General features: G+C 36.5%; 1 protein-coding gene across 3 annotated transcripts in view; it reads right to left on the reverse strand.

Moving 5' to 3' along the window:
- The window catches only part of ISPD (isoprenoid synthase domain containing), a 368,880-nt gene that overhangs the window by 40,397 nt on the left and 309,946 nt on the right, over positions 1–18,537 (reverse strand). For 2 of the 3 annotated variants that reach the window (XM_010862159.1, XM_010862157.1), the window contains one exon: positions 8,391–8,411. The exons of the other annotated variant lie outside the window; for it this stretch is intronic. In XM_010862159.1, coding sequence (XP_010860461.1) covers positions 8,391–8,411 — 21 coding nt within the window. The remainder of the gene's footprint in view (positions 1–8,390; positions 8,412–18,537) is intronic. 3 annotated transcript variants of the gene reach the window in all.

Raw genomic sequence — 18,537 nt, forward strand, 5'->3', positions numbered from 1 at the left:
TTTTGATTGGGTCATTAATTTTTCTGGAATTGAGCTGCAGGAGTTGCTCGTATATTTTTGAGATTAGTTGTTTGTCAGTTGCTTCATTTGCTATTATTTTCTCCCATTCTGAAGGCTGTCTTTTCACCTTGCTTATAGTTTCTTTTGTTGTGCAGAAGCTTTTAATTAATTAGATCCCATTTGTTTATTTTTTCTTTTATTTCCAATATTCTGGGAGGTGGGTCATAGAGGATCCTGCTGTGATATATATAGAAAACTATAAAACACTGATGAAAGACATCAAAGAGGACACTAATAGATGGAGAAATATACCACGTTCATGGATTGGAAGAATCAATATAGTGAAAATGAGTATACTACACAAAGCAATCTATAGATTCAATGCAATCCCTATCAAGCTACCAACGGTATTCTTCACAGAGCTAGAACAAATAATTTCACAATTTGTATGGAAATACAAAAAACCTTGAATAGCCAAAGCAATCTTGAGAAAAGAAGAATGGAACTGGAGGAATCAACGTGCCTGACTTCAGGCTCTACTACAAAGTCACAGTCATCAAGACAGTATGGTACTGGCATAAAGACAGAAATATAGATCAATGGAACAAAATAGAAAGCCCAGAGATAAACCCACGCACCTATGGACACCTTATCTTTGACAAAGGAGGCAAGAATATACAGTGGAGAAAAGACAATCTCTTTAACAAGTGGTGCTGGGAAAACTGGTCAACCACTTGTAAAAGAATGAAACTAGAACACTTTCTAACACCATACACAAAAATAAACTCAAAATGTATTAAAGATCTAAACATAAGACCAGAAGCTATAAAAATCTTAGAGGTGAACATAGGCAAAACACTCTCCAACATACAAGACACTACTTTGGAAAAAAGAGAACTGAAATTCAACTCTAGTGACCTGTACTGAACCTTTTTTATGTGGTTAAGGAGTGGAAAGGGCTTCCCTGATTGCTCAGTGGTAAAGAACCTGTCTCCCAAAGCAGGAGACTTGGGTTCTATATCTGAGTGGGGAAGATCCCCTGGTGAAGGACATGGCAACCGACTCCAGTATTCTTGTGTGGAGAATCCCCATGGATAGAGGAGCCTGGCAGGGTACAGTCCTTGGGGCACAAAAGAGTTGGACACAATTGAGCGACTAAAAGAACAACAAGGAGTGTAATGGATAAATACCAAAGGAGAGTTGAAATTTAGAAACAGCTAAACACAATCTCATGTTATTAGAATATGATTAAAAACACTATATAATATTTAAATTTTCCAACAAGATTTAAATCCAACAAGATTTAAGATTTAAATCTTATTCCAACAAGAGGTTTAACTTTCTAACTTCAACTGACACTATATTTGCGTTTTTCACTAAAATATTTGATTCTATTATTTCCTATAAGCATTTCAGAAAATGCTTGAGAAAACAGAACAACAACTGGAGAGTAAATCTAATGAATAACGCTAAGCAAAATTTAAAGACAACTATGATCTTTGCTTTTTCATTACCATATTGTATGAGGTATACAAACAACGCATGATGAATTGTAAACTGCACATCTGCAATTATAATCTTGCATAAAAAATGAGCACTGAGTGCTGAATAAACTAGCAATGCTTTATTAAAACTTCAGGAAACTATCCTGTAGGAAACAATGTTTCACAACATAAGCTTTATTTATTTTTGAAGTGGAAAAAAAATATGTAAATTTAAAACAACAGTAAAACCAATATGCTATAAAAATATGCAACGTTAATAGAACATGAGCTGCCAACTGTTCATATATTTCTGACGTATTTCTCTAAATGTACTGCTTATAGCTGAAGATGTTTATGTGAAAACAAGATCACTATTTCTAGAGAATATCTGCAGTTTACCTCCTCTCTCTCACAATAATCTTTCAGGTAAGACAAATCACCTGCAAGCTAAAATACCTAAAATTTCTGAAGAAAAGGATTTGGCTATTCAAGAGCAGAACTGACAAAGGTACTATATTTTGGGGTGAGTGGAAAAAGTTAAAACTACCCTTGAGTATAGCCCAAGAAATATTAAATAATACATTTTCAGTACCTTCAAAAACTATTAACCAAGAATGGTTTAGAATCATTCAAGAGTTTTTAAGCGATCATCAGAAGTTATCCAGATTATACCCCAAGTCCACAGTTACCTGTATTAAACTGTGTTTCATGTTTTATCTTATATCACTGAGGTGTGAAAACTCATTATAACTGCAATCTTACACAAGCTCCAAAACATAAACACAAGGGAAAAAATATAATTTGATGACCTTAATATACTTTTCCCAGGGATTTATACACAGTCCCTGGTGGCTCAGAGGTTAAAGCGTCTGCCTGCAATGCGGGAGACCTGGGTTCGATCTCTGGGTCAGGAAATTCCCCTGGAGAAGGAAATGGCAACCCACTCCAGTATTCTTGCCTGGAGAATTCCATAAACTGAGGAGCCTACAGTCCACGGGGTCGCAAAGAGTTGGACATGACTGAGCGACTTCACTTTCACTTTCAATACACTTTTCTAGTGATAAAAGTGTCTAAATATTGTGAAATCATTTTTAAAAATAGAGGGTCTTCCTTAAAATGATGTTTTATTTGAATGGTATAGAGTAAGAATCATAGTAGTTAAAGAAGCTACTAAAAAATTTAAGGGACCTATTTACTCTCTTTCTGAGCGACTTCCTTCATATGAGAAAGTTGTCAGGTCATTAACTGAGGAAGAGTCAATGTAAAGTATTAGAAAGAATATAAGGAGGAGGAACTGACAATCTAGGTGAAGATCTGGGATGCGAAAACATTGTGACCTTTGGCATCTCATTTAGCTTCTCCAATTCTTATCCTAGAAGAGAGACAACAAATCCTAACTTGTCTACTGCTGAACCTGTCTCATCTACAGCCAGAAGTTTTCTAAAGTGCAAATGAGAGTTCTAAGAAAGCCCTGATCAAATACAACATTTTATGAAGTTAATGCTCATATATGTTTTATCACTGATTCTCTTTATACTACCGTGGAAAAAAGTTTAAAAATAAATACTACTTTATATCATTTTTTTTTCCCTAAGCAACTATTAATACTAAAGTGATTTAAAATACAAAGGTGATACCAAAATCAGATACTTTTTCTTTCTCTTGCACTTAGACTACACTTGTCCTTAGATCCATGGTGCCTGGCATATAGTAGGCACTTAACAAAAACTGATCCATAAAGGAAGGAAGGAATACAAGTTGTTACCTCTTGTATTACCCAGACAGAAACTTGCTATGTGCAATAGTTTAAGAGTTAACATAATTAAATATTCCCAACCTAGATACAGGCATAATTTTCTATTTTGGAATTCTAAGACTAACCATATATAGTTGCTGTGTTTTTCCAGAGCAGAAAGTATGCTCCAAAATACAGAGAAGTGCCATGGCTACCAGACTTACATAGTCTGGTCAACTGTACTTCCCCCCAGACATAATTAGCTTAAAGTTTACTACTATTTTGCCATTATTAAAATTCTTTGATTAAAAAAAAGTCAAGTAGAGTTAATGCTCTTAATAAAGTATACCCAAAGGAACACTACACAGGTTAGAGCAAAATAATTAAAATGCATGTACCATATTTATGTCATTCATTAATTTACTATCATATGACTGGTTTTTAAGAAGCATTATCTTATTTCCTTTATTCATATAAATTATTATGCAGAGACATAAAAAATAAACTTTCAACCTAAATCGCCTCAGTTAAGAGCCAGGTTAGGACAGAACTGAAACTTCTCTGGCCCACTTGCTACCCACAAAAGTTCCAGAAGGGACCTGTCAAATTTTTCTGTAGAATGTAAACCACAACCTTATATAAAACTTTTATCTCAATCTTGTAAAAACAGCCTTTTCTAATTCATAGGGAAACATTAATGAGGTTTTATATTTCCCAGCATTTCCTGTATATGTTTCAATAATCACATTATAAATTTTTTATAATAAAATACGCATTTATTATAAACTTCTGCCATTTTTAACAACTAAAATGTCTTCATATTTGGAATGTTAAGCAGTTAATAGTGCCTGAGAACTGTTCATTCATTCGTTTTTTTAAACAGCTAGTATTTTAGTACCTAGTATACCTTAGGCACTAAAGACAGGTGTAAAGTATTTCACAAGGAAATGGAACCAAAGCACATTTTGGTTATTAACACCTAAGACTGGTCAACGAATCTTCAATTCCAAACCTTTGCTTAGTTGGTCCTCCTCGCTTGGTCAGTTAGTTCCATCATCTCCTCTTTCCACTTCAGCTGGAATCTTACACTAGGGGTCAGCAGACTACGGCCCTCAGAGCAAATCAAGGCTACCTCTTGTTTTGCAGTTAATATGTCATTGGAACGTGGCCATTTCATTCATTTGTTCTTTGTCTATGGCTATTTTGTGCTACAATGGCAGCATTAAGTACCCATAAAACCCCTATATCATCTTTCATCTTTTATAAGAAAACAATTTATAAAGAATATTTTGATACCTAGGCTTTAATGATACATTTTATTAAATATTTAATCAAGACTTGACATCTGAATTTTATGCAAAATACTAAGAAACAAACTTCTCTATATTTTCTTTTATAATTTATGTAAATTAGTTAAGAAAATAGACTAAATGAGCCAACAGCTGTATGGAACTTTCGATATAGTAACCTACAAAGACTAACAAATCTAAAATATTAAACACAAGAGATTAAAGTAAGCTATGTAAATATAAATATTAAAATACTTCACTTTAAAGGGCAAAATAAAAAAGCATCATATGTATTCTACCTTTCAGTATAATTCTTATCTTTTCCAGGCTAGTAATTATCACAGTGTTAGGAAGATTATTTATTGCACTGCATCTGAAAATGCCTGATAAGAAAACCCCCAGGGAAGCAACTGTGTAAGTAAAATAGGCAAGCCTGGATCTTCCACTGAGTGCAAAGTATGCATGCACCTATCAACTGGGTTCTACATTAAGTACTGGAGACCCTGGTGGCTCAGACAGTAAAGAATCTGCCTCCAAAGCAGGTTCAATCCCTGGGTGTGGAAGATCCCCTGGAGAAGGGAAAGGCAACCCACTCCAGTATTCTTGCCTGGGAAATCTCATGGACAGAGGAGCCTGGCGGACTACACTCCATGGGGTTACAAAGAGTTGGACATGACTGAGCAACCGACACTTTCACTATACTTAAGATGGAAAAGTCTTTAATGTCAAGAATAATGTTCTATATTTTATTAAACACACTGTATAGGAAAAGAAAGACTTTAAACATTGATATGTAAATTTAAATATGAATAATGATAAAACTGTTGATTTAGTCTTAGATAAACCATTCTTACAAAATAATCCCATTTCTTAAAGAAAAGTAAAATCCATGAGAAGAGTTTTCCTAGGTTTGTATTCACACACTGATATTTTAAATTTCTTTGGCTTCCTTCCTAGGCTACTCAAAATGCAACATGTTGGAGAAGACTCTTGAGAGTCCCTTGGACTTCCAGGAGATCCAGCCAGTCCATTCTGAAGGAGATCAGCCCTGGGATTTCTTTGGAGGGAATGATGCTAAAGCTGAAACTCCAGTACTTTGGCCACCTCATGCAAAGAGTTGACTCATTGGAAAAGACTCTGATGCTGGGAGGGATTGGGGGCAGGAGGAGAAGGGGACGATAGAGGATGAGATGATTGGATGGCATCACTGACTCAATGGACATGAGTTTGAGTAAACTCCAGGAGTTGGTAATGGACAGGGAGGCCTGGCGTGCTGTGATTCATGGGGTCGCAAAGAGTCGGACACGACTGAGTGACCGATCTGATCTAATCTGAAGTTATAAATACAAAGGTGTAATAAATCTCCTCTTAAGAATAATGTATAATTCAAAATTCCATTGTGTGTTAAATTCTAATGAGGTTTCAAGCACTTTTAGATTTTAGCATGTTAATGGGTTATAAAATCGCCAAAGAGGAACGAATTTTAACCTTGCCGCTGCTGCTGCTGCTGCTAAGTTGCTTCAGTCGTGTCCGACTCTGTGCGACCCCACAGACGGCAGCCCAACAGGCTCCCCCGTCCCTGGAATTCTCCAGGAAAGAACACTGGAGTGGGTTGCCATTTCCTTCTCCAATACATGAAAGTGAAAAGCGAAAGTGAAGTCACTCAGTCGTGTCTGACTCTTAGCGACCCCATGGACCACAGCCCACCAGGCTCCTCTGTCCTTGGGATTTTCCAGGCAAGAGTACTGGAGTGGGGTGCCATTGCCTTCTCCGATTTCAACCCTAGCTCACCTATAATTTGGTTTCTTCATGCTCAAACAATGATTGTAATAAGATTTCACCACACTGATTTAAAGATGAATAATAAATGCCTGAAATACATCAAGAAAATAATTGTGGTAAATATTTGTAACTGGGTAGGCTTGGCAGTTCTACACTTTAGTTCGATCTCCTATAAAAAATGATGGGAAAAAAACAATGTTGGGAAAATGTTTTAAATAATCTTCATCTTGTAACTGGCTGTGTTAATGTGTACAGAGCACTGAGAATAGTGCATGGCATATGGCAAGCGGTGTACAAAGTCTAAATCATGATCATTACCACCACTATCATCCCATCTTAGAAATAAAACAGCACAAACAAAACAAACTCATCTAGAGACAAATTTCCTCTCCAGGAGTGAAGCACTTGAAAGTAAAAGTGGCTGAAATGTATGCTTCTAGGTATTAAAAACCTGAAAATTGCCACTATTCAGGAAAGCTTTTATGCTAAGACATCCAGAGGATTAAAAACTTCTCTTATTTTGAGACCAAATACTGTAGAAAAATGAGACCAAAAACATGTAGCACAAAAATCTGAGGGTTTTTATGAGATCCATTTAAGGAAGAGGTAAGAAGGATGGTAAGTATTTCTCCGTGAAATAAGGTCTGTGCTGTGCTTAGCCGCTCAGCAGTGTCTGCCTCTTTGTGACCCCAGGGACTGTAGCCCGCCAGGCTCTTCTGTCCAAGGGGATTCTCCAGGCAAGAATGCTGGAGTGGGTTGCCATGTCCTCCTCCAGGGGATCTTTTCAATCCAGGGATCGAACTCAGGTCTCCTGCGTTGTAGGTGGATTCCTTATCATCCGAGCCACCAGGGAAGCCCAGAAACAAGGTCATGGCTACCTGAAGACCTACACATAGGTCACTGGATATGTAACGTCAAACACTGAACATTTAATTCTAGGTGAAGTATTACAAATAGAGTGTACTTCTCTCTGACAGACGGATGACTACCTATAGTTTCCCTAGTCACCTGCAAAGCACTAATGGATCAATCGCTCACTTAATGGTAGCATTGTGCCAATGGTATGAGCAATAGAATCAGATATGGTCAGATATTTTAGCTGTGGTATGCAGACAATTTTTAGAAAAGACATAGTAGGGGAATGACCTAGGAAACTACCCCAGCTCCTGCCTTATAATGATCACAGCAACAGTGAAGAAAGAAAGTGCGAAACACCAGTAGAGTCAGAATTCAGAGCGTTTAGTTACTGGCTCTATCTGGAACATGGAGAATAATTAGAAGTGATGCTTGGATTCAGGTAACTGGAAGAACAGTGGCTCCCCTAAAAAGTAGCAGTGACGGGAGAATACAACAGTTCAGATTCCTTATCTATAACACTGGAAGGAATGCTACATCATGGAAATATCATAAAGCATGGAGGGGTGGGAGTTGGGAGGGAGGTTCAAGAGGGAAGAGACATATGTATACCTACGACGGATTCATGTTGATGTATCACAGAAACCAATGAAACACTGTAAAGCAATTATCCTCCAATTAAAAATAAATAAAATTTTATTAAAAAAAAAAGAAAGATAAAGCATGAAGACTAAGCAGTGTGGCATACAAAAACAAGGTTTCAACCTGCTGGCCAATACTATCTAAATGGAACTAATGGCCCTTGAGCAAGGTAACTACGGAAAAATTTGCAATCAAGGGCAAGTTGATTCATGTAGCTGATTTACAGTCTCATATAGTATATAAACTTTACATACAATTTGTTCTATAGATAAATGTCACAATATTCAATCACCATCTATTATACATAACTGAGTAAAATGGGCAGAACTTTTGAACCTCATCTAAATGTTCCTATTATAGTATGATTTTGGACACAAACATAGTTCTGTCGAGTCATTAGTATGTGTTCAAAATAAATGAGAGCATGCACAATTTTTACTAGAGCTACCATGAGTACTTTGGAAACAGGCTAGTTAGAATCAAATGGCACATAATAGTAGTAATCATAACAATAATGATAATAATTAAATAAAAAATAAACTTATAAAACTAAAGATGCTGAGAATTCTTCCTAAATCCCTCCAAATATAATAAAAATCTTACCAAACCTCTGTTGTTCTCTACCTGCAAAATGTAAAGAAGAAAATAAAGGGTTTAATTGGAAATTTTATCCTCATAAGGCCTCAGTACATCTGTAAATTTATGTCTGAAGACATTTTTCCAAATAACATTCCATGATGTATATAGTATATTCTGTGATAAAAGGGAGTCATGGTCAACAAAACATGGGAAATAATGAATTAACCTAACTTTACTGCCTCCCTACCCAGAATCTTTTATAAGCCAATATAAATTGTGAGTCTCCCCAAGTGGAATACAGTACTATCATTGCGCAAATCAATTTGATCATGAAGTAATTCCCTTTTAGGGGAAGTGAGGTGGAGAAAACACTATTGGGAATCAATGCCTTAGGTTATTTCACATGAGTTTCAAGACAGTACTTCATGTGAGCTTCACAACAATCAGAGAAGAAGGCAGAGCAGATAAGGATCCAACTGGTGATAAGAAAATTTAAATTCAAAAACATAATGCAAGAAGCCAATAGTGAGATTGACCGATAGATTTGTTCAGTTTCAATCTAGCAACGTGGTTTTATTAACCAAGACAATTTCTGATCTGAAGGAGAATACCACCCACAAGCTGGAGAAACTAATGTCTATGCCAAATATGGCATACTCTTCTACACTGTAAAACAGTCATGGTACAGCTGACTTACTCTCAAACTTTGCGATATTAAGCTATTTGAAAATATCTTTTGTAAATTAAGTCTAAATGGGGAAGCAGTCAAAGTTATTAAAGCATGTGCCAAATGAAGTTTTGATATCCCAGGAACTTTCTGTGATATCAAGACTTAAAATTCTCTTGGTAGAGACAAGAAGTTTGTGTGGTAGTTAGCCACACGACAGAGGAAGGCAAAAATAGCATCTTTCAAAGAGAAGTAACATTTCTGAAACGACAATCTACTGCTAGTTCTTCCACGACAACCTTCATGAGAGACCGGTTAAAATGCCTGAGAAATTATTAACTGCACATTTGCTTTAAGAGTCAAAATGCAGTTTGCAAATGTTTCATATTAAATCATAAAATATATATATAGTCATTCATTATCTTATGTAAGAAACCCAGCCCCAACAACAACAAAAAATCTTCCTGGGAACTTCAAACCAGAGAAAATAATCCATATTTTGTTAAAACACATACCCTACATACACAGACAGACACACACAGAAACACAGACTTCATTATGAATTTTAGGAATCTGAAGAATATACAAAGGATATGGAATATCTCTTCACCAAGATCATGATCTACAGAACACGACCCACCAGATTCAAGGTACTTTATTATACTGTTAATATCTAATTAATCTAGGTAGTGGCATATTTATAATCTTGTTACCATATTTAAAAATACATATATCTCCCTTATGGGCCTCCCTCATAGCTCAGTTGGTAAAGAATCCACCTGCAGTGCAGGAGACCCCAGTTCAATTCCTAGGAAGGGAAGATCTGTTGGAGAAGGGATAGACTATCCACTCCAGTATTCTGGCCTGGAGAATTCTATGGACTGTATAGTCCATGGGGTCACAGAGAGTTGGACACAACTGAGCGACTTTCACTTTCACACTTTTCATATCTCCCTTTTGGGCTTCCCTGGTAGCTCAGATGGTAAAGAATCCACTTGCAGTGCAGGAGACCTGGTTTCAACCCCTGGGTTGGGAAGATCCCCTGGAGGAGGGCATGGCAACCCACTCCAGTATTCTTGTCTGGAGCATCCCCAAGCACAGAGGAGCCTGGCAGACTACAGTCCATGTGGTCACAAAGAGTCGGACATGATAGCAACTAAGCACACACAGCACATCTCCCTTTTATACTCCTTAAGTTACATGACAAACTTACTTCATTTTTGTTTAACATTGTTACTTAATCTGCAAGAATTTAAAAAATGTTTAGTACACAAAAGTTTTTATTTAATATTATGTACTTGCATCTATTCTAAACAACAAGATCATGATTTAAACTTATGAGGTTAATTCAGTGCTCTGTGGTGATCTAAATGAGAAGGAAATAAAAAAAAAAGAGGAGATATATATGTGTAACTGATTCACTTTGCTGTATAGTAGAAACTAACACAACATTGTAAATCAACTATGTTGTTGTTGATATTTAACTACTAAGTCATGTCTGAGTCTTTGCAACCCCATGGACTATAGCCTGTCAGGTTCCTCTGTCCATGGGATTCTCCAGGCAAAAATACTGGAGTGGGTTGCTATTTCCTTCTCCAGGGGATCTTCCCAACCAAGGGATCAAACCTGAGCCTCCTGCATTGGCAGGAGGATTCTTTACCACTGAGCCACTATACTACAATCAATACAAATTAATTTTAAAAATAAATAAATTTATGAGATTAAATTTTAACATTTTTCACATCTGTTTGTAACTTCTTATGTCATTAATATATAATACTTTCTTTCAAGCTTCTAACAATAACCTGTAAGTGATCCTTACCACTATTAAGTGCTTACACATTAGTTGCCTATTTGCTGCCATAACAAATTAGCACAAATTTAGTGGCTTAAAACAATACAAATTTATCTTAAGAGTTCTGCAGCTGAGAAGAATAACACAGATGTCACTGGGATAATAGCTCTAGCAGAGAACCCATTTCTGTGCTTTTGACAGCTTCAAGAGTTACCCACATTCTTTGGCTTGTGGCCCCTTCCATCTCCAAAGCTAGCAATACCTGGTAAAGTCTTTTTCTCACTTCCTATCATTCTGAAAATTGATTCCCTCTTCCACTTACTGAAACATACACATTACCAAATGTAAAATGAGATAGCCAGTGGAAATTTGCTGTTTGACACAGGGAGCTCAAACCGAGTGCTTTGTAACAACCTAGAGGGATGGGATGGAACCAGAGATGGGAGAGAGGTTCAAGAGGGAGAGGACATACGTATATCAATGGCTGATTCATGTTGATGTATGGCAGAAACCAACATAGTATTAGAAAATATTTATCCTCCAATCAAAATAAATTAAAAAAAAAAAACAACAACACATTGGGCCCACTCAGATCACTTGGCATGACCTCCCTGCTTGAAGGTCAGCTGGTTAGCAATCTTGTTTTCATGTGCAACCTTAATTCACCTTTCCCATTTCAAGTATCATATTTACAGGTTGCAGAAGTTAGACCCAGGACACTTGGTGGGGAACCACTATTCTGCTTACTAGAGTCAGCCACAAACTCCTCCTTCGCATGCTGTCAATCAGTATCTGTCTTTAGGTGTTTCTACTTAGGACTTCCCTGGTGGTGTAGCAGTAAAGAATCTGCCTGCTACTGCAGGGAACACTGGTTCCTGCTACTGCAGGTTCAGTCCCTGGTCCAGGAAGATCCCACATGCTGCAGGGCAACCATGCCTCTGCGCCACAGCTGCTAAGCTTGTGTGCTGCAACTACTGAAGGTCACGTGCTTAGAGCCCATGCTCCACAAGAGAAGCCACGCAACGAGAAGCTTGCGCACCGCAACTAGAAAGCAGCCCTCACCTGCCGCAACTAGAGAAAAGCCTGCACAGCAATGAATGCTCAGCACAGCCAGAAATAAGTTAATAAAAAATTGTAAAAGGCATTTCTCTTTAAAGAATGTTTACTAAAGTCTTCAAATAATAGCAAAAGAGTAGATGGTTTGTTTATAGAAAATCAAGGATGAAAGCCTTAAGTGACTCAATTAAGACGTTCAACATAACTTATCATTTCAGAAATGTTAATAGAACACAATGAACAAATTTGAAATCATGAAACTAGTATGATCTAACAGGTGCCATTCCTACCTTCTCTCAAAAAGAAGCAATTCCCTGGCTTCCATAAAAGCATCTGCTTGATGCCTGCCACATGCCTCTCATCTGTCTCCTTTATAAACGCCCAAGGATTCACCTTTTAAATTAAGCCTTCTATCAGTAGCCTGATATAAATACACACGGTTACAACATCCCCACAGTCTTTTGTTCGTGACTCTGCCAAGCATAGTTATTAAGACTGATGTCATTTGTGCAGTAGCTGCTTAATGACCTATATTGAAAAATTAATCAAGTAACAGAACTTTGCTTTTAAGAAAAATAAAACATGAATTTTTCTCACCTAAGTTATACTCTAAGCTCCTTGATGGTCGGAACATGTTTGTCTTAGTGTATATCACAGGTCCCAGCACATAGCACGGATCCAAAAAATAATTGTTCAAAGAATAAATGAAGACGTATTAACATGTACCTTAAGCCTTCTACCATTTTTGTCCTTACTTGCCTAACACAATCTCCTAGAACTCGCATTATATAAATTTTGCTTTAGTTAAAAATCCAACATTCAGTCATAATTTAGAAATATTTACTGAGAGCCAACTATGTGTCAGGCTTGTCAGAGTCCTTATTAATACCATGGCAGTTTAGTTCCTGCCTTCATGTCTATAATTTGTGGTCTTTCAGAATTTTCCACCTTAGTTGATGTTGATATCTATTTGATGCTGATATCTGTTCCAAGAATTATTTCTCAATCATCTCAAGCAGAAACGACCTGTCTTTTCCAGTCCTCAATATTGCCTATTCAATTCACCATTTACACTGCCTCACACAGAAATTATTTATATGAACATCTCATCTCTCCCAGTGCAATTTCTTATAAAGCCCCTCGTAAGTTATTGTACACACACAATAGTTGGACACATGTTTTTCCCTTAAAAGTATAACCTCTACAAAAACTTAGGAAGGATATTTTCTCATTTTCATTGACATAGTTATTTTATTTTTATTAACAGTGAACTATTTATGAATTTTGGCCAATAGAAAATATTTAGACTGTGTGATTATAAAGAAAAACTACAGTACTGTGGGTGAATGTACAGTCATTACTTATGTGCAGATAGATAATATTTATTTCAATCATCCCTATATGCCAAAGAAACTACAATACACAAATTTCTCCTCCAAGGGCCAACCACTGCAATCTGTCTATACTAATTTATGTCTTTGGGCTTCCCTGTGGTAAAGAACCCACCTGCCAAGCTGGATACGCGAGTTCAATCCCTGGGTCAGGAACATCCCCTGGAGAAGGAAATGGCAACCCACTCCAGTATTCTTGCCTGGGAAATCCCATGGACAGAGAAGCCTGGTGGGCTGTAGCCCATAGGGAAGCCCCAGTACTTTGGCCACCTAATGCAGGGAGCCGACTCATTGGAAAAGACCCTAATGTTGGGTAAGATCAAAGACAACAGGAGAAGGGGGAAGCAAAGGATATGATGTTTAGATAGCATCACCAACTCAATGGACAGGAATAACTCTGGAAGGCAGTAAAGGCCAGAGGAAAGTGCTGTGTTGCAGTTCATGGGGTCAAAGAGCGTGACACGACTTAGTGACTGAACAACAACAATGATGTCTTTGCATTGGCTGACATTTGGAGCAATTGTGATATTACCAAGAGATTTATCCTATTATACCTTCCATCACAAGGAAAGTGAGAGAAAGCCAGTGCAAGATATACAATTAAAGATAGAATTCAAAATAAAATTCAAAAACTGTATTTTATATGCCAATTTATGTTTTTCTATAAAGTAAATGGAGATTTATTTGTAATATTTTGTGTCATTAATACAACAACAGTACAAAAATTTTGCACATGCATGATAGGAAGGAGTGGCCCTTGGAACAGTATATTTGAGCCTAAAACATTAAGTGACAATAGATGTGTGGGCCAGATTAGGTAGAATGTGCCCAAGAGAATGTGGCCACAGTTGGCAAGTGAACTAAGACTTGATCTGGAAATAATCATCACCTCTCACTCCTAAACCTTTCTAATAAGTAACACCATCTCCTCAATAAAGGGTACTGATGCAGACCTATGGAGTATGGTCAGTTCTTCAAAAAGTGTCTTGCCAACTAACATTTTTAAAATGCTCCCCAAACCTTCTGAAATAAACAAGCCTGCCAAATACAATAAAAACAAGTTGATATGCTACAGTAAAACAAGTGGATAAGCAATAAAGTACATGAAAAACATTTCACATTATGCATAGGAGAAAACAATTTCAATGGTAAACAAAAATCAAATGCTGTCTCAGTTAAGTTTTCAAAACATCTAATGTACCCTTTAGGCTTGAGGCAATTTGTATCCAGAAAAATGAATACTGTCTGATAAGGATCAGTAAAATCTCAAATTTATTTTTAAAGTTAACTATTTCCAAGTTTGAAAATTCCTTCTATTTTATTTCATTTATACTTAATCCCCTGGAGAATGGCAACCCACTCCAGTATTCTTGCCTGGAGAATTCCATGGACAGAGCAGCCTGGTAGGCTACAGTCCATGGGGTCAGAAAAAGTGGGACACGACTGAGTGGCTTGTAACATATGAAACCTACATAAAGGAAGAAAATGCCTTAACTTTTACACTGCCTCTCGATTCCCTGAGCTGCCTTTTGTAAGAGTCACTGTAATTGTAATATCATTGCTGTAAGCAAAGGAAAATCAATAGCAGATTCAAGTCATAATTTCATACATTAACCATGAAACCAGATTTTAGAAAAACAAAGATGGAATTAAAAATAATTAGTTATATATGGATTCCCTGACAGCTCAGATGGTAAAGAATTCTTCTACAGTACAGGAGACCTGGGTTTGATTCCTAGATTGGAAAGACCCCCTGGAGGAGGGCATGGCAACCCACTCGAGCATTCTTGCCTGGAGATTATCATACACAGAGGAGCCTGGTGGGGCTACAGTCCATAGGGTCACAAAGAGTCAGACACTTCTGAACAACTAACACATCAACAAATGGATTATTTTACTAACTCGCCAAGAATCAATCATTGGTGATTTGGAAGGAACTGAGTCAATCCACATTCACCTAGAATTAATCCCAGGAATCACTCTTTTTGAATGCTTTCCAGAGAAGCCCTGAGTAGCCAGGCTACTCTTGCTAGTCGAGATCACATAGAATGTAAAGGGTTTAAATGTTGAAGAAGTGGAAACTTCTCTTTGTATCCTATCCTGCCACAGCACAGAAAGAGAGCCCCGTCTATGATAGTCTTATAGAATGCAGGATCTAGAACAACATTCTGCAAGGAATGTGCAGGAAACATGCACAGCTCCTCTTCATGCTATCACCAGTGAAATGACCACTGACAGAGGAATGGATAAAGAAGTGGTGGTACATACAGATACAACAGAATACTGCTCAGCCATTAAAAAGAATGAAATGATGCAGCAACATGGATAGACACGGAAATTGTCATACTGCGTGATGCAAGTCAGAGAAAGACAAATACATAACATTGCTAATATGTAGAATGTAAAAACTAAAAAAAGACACAAATGAATTCATTCACAAGGACAGAAACAAACCCATATGAACTTATGGTTACTGGGGGGAAGGAGGGATAGTTAGGGAGTTTGGGATTGACATATACACATTACTATATTTAAAATAACTATCCAACAAGGGCCTACAGTATTCAAAAATGGAGATGGGATAAGAGAATGATATAGCTGAGATGAGCCTGGCTGTGTGCTGATAATTCTTAAATCTAATTGATAGATTCATGAGGATTTATTACAGTACTCCTTCTAATTTGTGTATGTTTGAAATTTTCCATAATAATAAAGTTTTTAAAAACTGTATTACTACATGTACAGGCATTGTATCAATACTGAGGAAATCAAGGCCCTTATTTTGCATTCTCCATTTTTTCAAAATTTAGCATTCAGATATAACAGTGTTTTTCATTAAAAAGATAATATGTGGTATCCCTATATACTAAAATAATTTCTTAGGTTACCAGAATATTCATCAATTAAAAATTACAATTAAGTTTTAACTATATCTATAAAATCATTTGGCCTCCTAAAGAGAAAAATCAAGTATTACTAGAAGCTTAGTTTATCTTATGTAGAATTATCACTTGATAATTCTACATAAGATAAAACAGGTGCTATTTGATGAAGTATTTTATGCCATAACTATATAAAATCTTGTATACTTAAATATTTAATAAAATAAGTAAAACAATTTTTAGTGATTATGTATTTATCACAAACCGTATGCTACACAATGTCAATGGAATATTTAGGGGACTAGGATTACTTGATTTATTTCCTCTAAGTTGATGGATACTCAGCAACTTTCTTTTTACTTTAGCACTTCTAAAATTTATTTTAACTAGTCAAACAAAACCTCTCTGTCTTATTAAGGATACTGTTAAGATTAATATAAAGACTTTTTGGTGGAGGATGTTGAAGTGATTCTGATGCCAAATCACCATTTTTAAGGATGCTAAATGCCAGGACTAAACCTGCAGGGATCCCTTGACACATTCTGAAAACATGAACCCTGGCTTTTTAATAACTTTTCATCTCATATTGAAAATCTGGTATAAATAAGGAAGCACATTCTGCCATTTTTAGAATTAAAAAAACACCACAAAAGAAAAAAACTATGAATGAGAGTTAGGACTGTCAGTAAGCAAAATTTCCTGAGTGAGCACCATATGCTATAAAAAAATACTAAGGATCCCATATTCCAATCACTAATAAGAAATAATCAACAAATAGTTGCTTTCTTAAAATTCTGTTAAAGACACAGTTCAAAGAGCGGTACAATAAGATAGTGTAAATGGGATGGGTGTGGTGTCTCAGCACCTACATGAAATTGCCTATTTGTTAATTTGTTGTCCCTTTCAAGAGAGAGAATAGTTTCATTCATAACAAATATAAGACAAAATAACTTCAAAAATTTAAAAATCACCATCTGAAACCATCAACTTGCCAAAACCAAACTTGGGAGCACTCAATTTTTGTTTGCTTTGCTTAATAATCTAGATATATTTCTTGTAGATTTTGAAGGAATAGGCAAAAAATTATAAACTGTATGATTTTTACATAATACATATACACACACATAATACACACTATAGTGGGTGCACAGGAAAATAACCACTATCCTGACCACCAAGAGCCTGGTTTTGATTTGTACAGCACTAATATTACCAATTCAATAAAAATCTAATTATATACAATGCTTTATTCAAAATATCTGCAGAAATATTGATTGGGTTTACTAATATTTTGTATATTAAATTAGTTTTAAATTTCTAATTAATATATGCATCCTAAGAGAAGGCAATGGCACCCTACTCCAGTACTTTTGCCTGGAAAATCCCATGGACGGAGGAGCCTGGTAGGCTGCAGTCCATGGGGTCGCTAAGAGTCGGACACGACTGAGTGACTTCACTTTCACCCTTCACTTTCATGCGTTGGAGAAGGAAATGGCAACCCACTCCAGTGTTCTTGCCTGGAGAATCCCAGGGACGGGGGAGCCTGGTGGGCTGCCGTCTTTGGGGTAGCACAGAGTCAGACACGACTGACGTGACTTAGCAGCAGCAGCAGCATTAGAAAGTCTGATGCATTTTTCAGAAAGAAAAGCAGCTTTGTACGTTCTTCTGCATAAATTCTACTCTGTATTTTATGGTGTACTTGTTATTGCCTAAATTCTCAAAATAATTGGATTTTACATATTTAGAAATTCAACATTTAGGGCAAAGGAACACTTCCTTAGTAGCCTGTCTTATTTATGTTTAGCTTTAAGTAAAACAAACAATATACATTTAGGTTTATACACTAGATCTATTAGCCTACCAGAAAGATTTGTTGTCAATTTCTTTTCATAATTTCTTGCATAAACTACCTATAAGGTATTTAAACTATTATAATATGAATGTAAGTCAGTGATCAGAAAACTATTAGTGAGTCAGATCTGGCTTTGTGGCCTACTTTTCTTCAATCTATAAGCAGAGAATTATTTTTATATTTTTAAGGGGTTTTAAAATAATGGAAAAGAACATGAGGCAAAGATTGTATGTGACCCATGAAATCTAAACTGTTTACAGTCTGTTCCTTTATTGAGTACATTTGATGACTACTAGTATAAATAATTTCCTATCATTCTTTAAAATTAAAAACCTTATTTAGTCAACTCTCAGAATTTATTTACTGTATAAAGCAAGGCAATCCCCTAGAGAAGGGAATAGCTACCCACTCCAGTACTCTTGCCTGGAGAATCCCATGGACAGAGGAGCCTGGTGGGCTACGGTCCATGGGGCCACAAAGAACTGGACTCGACTGAGCGACTGAGCACGCACACACACACAAAGAGAT

This window comes from Bison bison, unplaced genomic scaffold (genome assembly GCF_000754665.1).
Source record: "Bison bison bison isolate TAMUID 2011002044 unplaced genomic scaffold, Bison_UMD1.0 scf7180017864479, whole genome shotgun sequence".
Classification (NCBI taxonomy): Eukaryota; Metazoa; Chordata; class Mammalia; order Artiodactyla; family Bovidae; genus Bison; species Bison bison.